Source organism: Chiloscyllium plagiosum, unplaced genomic scaffold, assembly GCF_037043375.1.
Source record: "Chiloscyllium plagiosum isolate Xiang-an unplaced genomic scaffold, Cpla_swu_hap1 HiC_scaffold_1, whole genome shotgun sequence".
NCBI lineage: Eukaryota > Metazoa > Chordata > Chondrichthyes > Orectolobiformes > Hemiscylliidae > Chiloscyllium > Chiloscyllium plagiosum.
Genome location: NW_028270139.1, coordinates 45,129,259 through 45,135,958, shown reverse-complemented (window position 1 = coordinate 45,135,958; position 6,700 = coordinate 45,129,259). Strand labels below are relative to the sequence as shown.

General features: G+C 41.9%; 1 protein-coding gene across 1 annotated transcript; it reads left to right on the top strand.

Annotated features, from left to right (window-relative positions):
- The first annotated feature begins 954 nt into the window (after window positions 1–954).
- Window positions 955–3,586, top strand: nkx3-2 (NK3 homeobox 2). Its single transcript, XM_043694660.2, has 2 exons — window positions 955–2,008; window positions 2,324–3,586. Exons 1-2 carry the CDS (start codon window positions 1,597–1,599, stop codon window positions 2,764–2,766), a joined length of 855 nt encoding a protein of 284 aa, XP_043550595.1. The 5' UTR covers window positions 955–1,596; the 3' UTR covers window positions 2,767–3,586.
- The last annotated feature ends 3,114 nt before the right edge of the window (window positions 3,587–6,700 follow it).

Below are 6,700 nucleotides of genomic sequence, written 5' to 3'. Positions count from 1 at the left end.
AAACGAACACGTTATAATTTATCACGTTTCTCAGGCCGCCCACTCTCTATTGGTTAGGAGCTGTGAGCTGCACCAGAGGAAGGCTAAACTGCTGAAATGAACACGGACCACCCAGTTCGACTGCCAAAACTCAGGAAGCAAAGCTGCGCCTAAAACGGTTTATCTTACGTGTTAATGTGTTCGTTGTTCGGTTTTTACTCCCTTTCCTGCAGTGGCACAGATGCAAATACCTTGACTATCCCAGCTCTGGAAGGGCTCTTATGACTGGGATTTTTGAGTGTGCCCCCTCCCCCCCCCCCCCCCCCCTCATTCCCACCTTCAACTGACAATCTTGTCACAAAAATTGATATGTTTACACACCAGCCTGGAAACACCGACATTGAATTATGTGATTAGGTCAATGGTGTTTTTGTGGAGCGACATTGTTTATTAAGTGTTGTGCTGGAATTTTTGTTTTTTTTTGTTGGAGTTTGTCTCATCAGTGTTAGGCCCTCTTCATATTTACCCAATGGTGCTATTGTGTTACCTGAGTGTTGTTTATTCACTTGTTTATCTACCTGTAGCTGTATCTATCCTTCTAATATTTATTTGAAAAATCATGTCTATGTGTATCTGTGATGTGTGTTTATCTAAACAATAGGATATAAACAGCATGTCTAATCTGTGTATATATACCTATGTCAATCTAATATTATCAACAGAGTTGAGGGTATTGCTGGAAAAGCACAGCAGGTCAGACAGCATCCGAGGGGCAGGAAAATCGACGATTCGGGCCGGACCCTTCATCAGGATTCGCCCGAAACATCGATTTTTCTGCCCCTCGTATGCTGCCTGACCTGCTGTGCTTTTCCAGCAACACACTCTCAACTCTGATCTCCAGCATCTGCAGGCCTCACTGTCTCCTAATATTGTCAACAATCTCATGTGTGTCTATTCACTATACGTACGAAACACTCGTGCGCAATGAACATATTATAAATTATTATAAATGAAATGCATATTACAGCATTAAATTTGCAAGAAATGTTTTAAAAATCCCAAGGAATGCTTTAATCTTTAATGGGTCTGCAATGCATATCAATAAAATGGTTGGAGTTGGAGATAATCCAATTCAGTGATGTGACTATTTGGCAGTAGGGCTATATCGAATGCTTTTAAAGTAATTATTATCTTTCACTGCAGACAGGTTTCTAGAGCAGTTTTAAACGGCAAGTCGAAGGTGCAGTCATTTCTCCAAAACCCCTCTCTGTCCAGCACTGTCCAGCCTTTCGATGGAGAACGGCGAGCAACCAATGAAGTGACGCTAAAACGTCGAGCCTCTTTGTGGTGGCCCAATCGGATTGTGGTTATTGGGGGGTGCCGCTGTCAATCATCTGAGGAGCAATGACCCGGGAGCGGAGAGAAAGAGCCGAGAGAGTCAGTGTTAACTAACCTCCGCTCGCACTCAGATCCCAGGCCAACGAGCAGCGATGCCTTGCGTGCCCATCTCACCACAGAAGTACGGACATCACCGATAACTCCACAGAGAGAGAGAGAGGGAGGGAGGGAGAGATAAACAACGTTTAGAAAACTTCGAGGAGAACAGCATTTGCTAAAATGGCTGTTCGCGGTAACACCTTGACCCCGTTCTCCATCCAAGCAATTTTAACCAGAAAAGATGAGAATCGACACTCGAAAAATCTGGACGTGTCCTGTATCTCGCCCGCGACCTGTTGGAAGATGTTGAACGCTTTGGATTCCTGTCCAAAGATCACTGCGTCTTCTGGGAAGATCGATACGGGGAGAGATCTGCCGAGCGAGCAGCTCTGTTCTGACTCAGATTCGGGCGTCAGTGATGAAAATGACTGTAAAAATCATTCGATGTGCAACTCGGAAAAGGAGCTGGAAATTGCTGCAGCATGCTCCTTCCAGTCGAAACCAATGAAGGAAGCAAGTTCGAGTCTCAGCGAAGGGAAGGATGATACTAAGGACTATCTGTGTAGCGGAGGAACGCCAGAACATTTAGCAGGTAGCATAATAATCCTTATTCATTCACCAATAAATCACTGCAGTTTATGGCAATAACTGTTCACACGCGTAAACACAGTTAGCTTCCTAACCAGTGATTTCTAAGTAAACTCGGTACTTTGCAAAGTGCATCTGCAAAGCACCTTCTAGAAAATGTCGCTTTCATATTTTGACAGCGGATGGGTCCAGATTTATTTTCGAGCGGTTTACTTCAGCAGTCACCCTCAGTAGTGTACACATGGTCTGTTAATGGATTGGATAGACCAGTTAATGTTATTCACTTAAGATCTTATTTTTTCCCCCCCCCACTCCTTAGCTCCGAGCCCCGTTGACGAAGACTGTAAATCTGAGCAGAGCCCGGATCAGCCCAAGCAAAGGAAGAAACGCTCCAGAGCCGCCTTCTCTCATGCCCAGGTATTTGAGCTGGAACGCCGCTTCAATCACCAGAGATATCTGTCTGGGCCCGAGCGGGCGGATCTCGCCGCTTCTCTCAAACTCACCGAAACTCAGGTCAAAATCTGGTTCCAGAACCGTAGGTACAAAACCAAACGGCGGCAGCTTGCCGCTGACCTGATGGCTTCGGCCCCAGCGGCGAAGAAAGTAGCGGTGAAAGTATTAATCCGGGACGATCAGAGACAGTACAGCCCGGGAGAATTGCTTCGGCCATCACTGCTCTCCCTCCAGCCGTCCTACCAGTACTATCCGTTCACCTACTGCCTGCCTGCATGGACAGTAACCGCCTGCACGGGGACTCAATAGATTCTTGTTTTTAAATGAACCAAGTTTCAACACGCGCCCTTAAAACTACCGTATTTATTTGCGTTGGTGTGAAGTATAAGCTGCAGACTGGGCTCAGCAGATGGAGTTTCCATGGTATCCATGTAATTGATATTTAATTCCAATTCAGCTTCAAATAATGAAAGACCGCCGGAAAGGGAGAGAGAAAACAAAATGCTGCCGACGTCCTCTAAATCTCACAGAAAAGAATCTCGAAGTTTGGCCTTGGTTGGACATGCTTTACTTTTCCTTTTGTTTTGCGAAGCAACGTGTGCTGAATGTATGAACCATAGAGAAACTGCGGGCTGTCTCTTAAGTGCAAATATCTAAAGAGAGATATATTTTGTTGTATTGTACTCCCTGGTTAAGAACAGCGGAGGGGAAAAGCGCAGAACATTTAACACTTTCTCGCAGACTGGTTTCGGTGATGTTGTCAAGATGTTTGCCCCAATCTCAAAATCATTTCGATCTGTGATTATATCCGAGCAGTTAATAGGGGTAAGAATTTAGCACTTTCCGTTCTTTTTGATATTTAGTAGCGATTAGTGTGGGCGATCTTATTGCAGGCTTTTCTTTGTAATAGCAGCGTGTGTAAAGTTATAACTGGTTAATCGTTTCTCCTGAATGGATCCGGAATTTAACATAAAACTAGGAACGAATGTTTAAACACGGTACAAACATCAGCGACAAAGGATGGCTCGGTTCAGGATGGTGCCTCTGGAGTTGTAACCCTCTTATGAAAGTGTTCGCTCTGCATTATTTCCAGTTCTTAAAACAATAAAATCTACTATGACTTTAAAAAGTGCCTTTTGTTCTCTGTAAGCATCCAAATTAAATAAAAGTAATATTATCGTATTTAGGTACTAGACTTTAATTCCATGTCACACAAGTCAGTATGTAAACAATATTAGACTTAGTGCTTCGCAAGCGTGCAACGACTGACAGTCAAGGATGTATAGCATTATTCATTTAAAAATTTCCCCTCTTGACGATTCAAAGTGTTTAAAACAATCGTTGAGAACAACACAGCAAAGATAAAGATAACTCAAGCCTCGGTGCAGTGGTTCATAATGTGACGGGCCCACATGGGGGAAGAATGTCCTGTATTTTAACCTTTGACAAAACTATTACACTTAGGATTTGCGGAACTATATGACCGTGATGAAGCAAGAAGAATAGAGTATATATTATATGTGGTTACTTTTAATTTAATTCAGAAGGATGGCCCGACGTGGTAATATTTATTTCCATTGGTTTGATAACCCTGCTATTAATGCGCCCTCATTGAATCAGGGCTTGAAAGATTGCATTCGATTTGATAATAGGAAGGACTGGATGTCGAAGTGTCAATCGCGTGCATTGTATTGAAGCCTCATAAAAGAGTTTCTCCGCTGAGCTTTCCCCCAATATCCACGTTACCGGGCTTTCCATTGCTAGCAAGTCAACCAACAGACCAACGCGAGTATGTTTTCCAGCCAATAACCTCCATCGCTCTGTAAAGGAATTGTTTTAAAATGACGTCTAGCAATGTGCATTCTCGATGACTCGCTTTATGAGATTGAAACATATTCGCTATGCAGGAACAGGCAATTGTTATCATGTGTTAACTGGGGAGAATCACAAACAGCCCGTGTTAATTGTTTAATGGAATTATTGGCCAGGATAACCAGTCAACTTTATGCAAAATAGGCCGATTGGCTTCCAGTGTGGATTGGAATGACTTGCACATTAGAAACTGTTATCCAAAAAGCACAGTTTCACTTTTCAACTTTGAATATTAACCCCCATAGGCCAAATACTGTACATTCAAATGCTTTCGGTTTTCTACACCAATACTTATTTTGACGCTCAGTGTAAACCAAAACCAAAGCGTAGATTTTTAATGGTCGTTTCTATTTGATTTTTTAAAAAAATGAACCAATACATATTCAAGGTATTTTCTGAAATAACGAAGATGAAACATTAGTTTGAACGTTTATCGATTGTACAGTAATTCGGAGGTGTAACATTTAAGTGATTTCATTCACAGCATATATATTCAGGAATTATTTTAGAATAACTGTTGCACACTGAATTTGAGATTCTGCAATTTATGCATTTTTTCTGTAAGAAAAACGTACTGCCGGTAGAGAGGACTGTTTTAGTCTTACCCAGTGTTACCGTACGTCAAACCGGTGATAGGGCCAATTAACGTAGTGTAGACTGCAAGGCACGGAAAGGACAATGTAGTAATAACTATGATCCTTGTACCCCTGGATATTTCGTTAATATTGAATGTAAGCGCTCTACACCCTAAACAATCACTGGTTCTCCCCACCAGAATGATGGATCTCCAAACTGTTACCAAACGGGAGTAGCTTTCAGAGCACAGGCAAATATGTCACCTTCGCCGGCAAAAGGTTGAATCCGACTTTGTCAATATGTTTGGACGAAATTACACCTAGCAACCGTGTTAGAAAGGAGATGATTTTATCGTGTTGTGCTGGAAACATGATCAACCATAGCCATTGTTTGGGAACAGTGAAGTATACAATCGTAAGGACTGGCATGATAATGATGTGCGTTTAGACAAGCGGAGGCGGACCACGCTGCACTAAGACAGCTTGGACTCTTTTGCTGACATGTTCCCCAAATTAATGAACGAAGTTAACTTGTCTCCAACGGATTTTTTGAGGAGATAACACTGGTGTGATCGCTGCTTGATTTATGTTCCGGGGGCGCTGGGACTCAAATCTCTTCGGTGAAGGCAAAGCTGCGAGCGGGTGCCCTGAACAAAAAAAAAGATGAATGGGCTGATAGGCTAATCCTTTGTCTGGGTTAGCGACAAATCTCCAATGTCATTCTGTACAAAGATTTATTCCCTGTAAAACAGAGATTGCTGCAGACAAGCAACGGGTGACTGTTCTAGGTTAGAGTCCAACAGGTTTAATTGGAATTAAACCTGTTGGACTATAACCTGATGTTGTGTGATTTTTAACTTTGTCCACCCCAGTCCAACACCGGCATCTCCAAATGGTGACTGTTCTGGCGGCGACTTGAGTTGTCTAATGTAAGGAGCGGGTTGTGATACCATCGGCGATATAAAATATTGTAAATAGCCTTCCTTAAACTATCACAGCGGGTGCAAGATTAAAAAAAAACTGATAAAATACATACTGTTCCACTACTTCTGCTAAATACACAATATTATTGGTGAAGAGCTGCACTTGTGGTCAACGTAGCAGTATTTATTTCTGCGCTAGTAACAAAAAAGCCCTGCCAAGACTGGTCCTTTGACAGCAGACTGGAAAGCAGGGTAACTGTTCGGCGGGTCACGCAGCATCTGTACTGAGAAAGCTCTACAGCCTCAATCCTGACATATGCTGCCCAGACCTACTGAAATATACCGGCGCTTTCTACATTTAGGACCGATTGTTTAGTGTAATATCAAACAGTGAACTCAGGTTCATCTCCGATTTACTGCTATATATTTTACTTTAGTTAGTATTTGTGTTAATATTTATCTCATCAACATTACATTGTACTTGGTAATTTATACTTATTGAAGTGCAATTTATTCCTCAGTAGCACGTTAGTGAGGCCTGTCCTAGTGAATGATATTTAATATAAACGTGTGTTATATTATTACACGGTACAGTATATATTGTGGCATTTATATATAACAAAGTATCAATAACTGAATTTTAATCGGTACATTGAGTGTTATGTATCTACCCACATTTGCATGACCTTGATTAATTCCATTTAAACAAACATTTGGTAAATGTCAAGTTTGACTTGTGAAGATTCTGACACGAGGGCGAACATCCATTTCTGTGTTGACCGATAGATATGGCTGATATGTTATAGTTGCCCGCTTTCTGCACTAGTAAACAATTTCCAAATTTTATTATCGAGCATTACATTTTAAAAGCGA

Excerpts from the sequence above, each read along its gene's own strand:
- nkx3-2 (XM_043694660.2), top strand. The coding sequence starts at position 1,597 with ATGGCTGTTCGCGGTAACACCTTGACCCCGTTCTCCATCCAAGCAATT. Across the intron at positions 2,009-2,323 it reads AACGCCAGAACATTTAGCAG|CTCCGAGCCCCGTTGACGAA; the intron begins GTAGCATAATAA and ends CCCACTCCTTAG.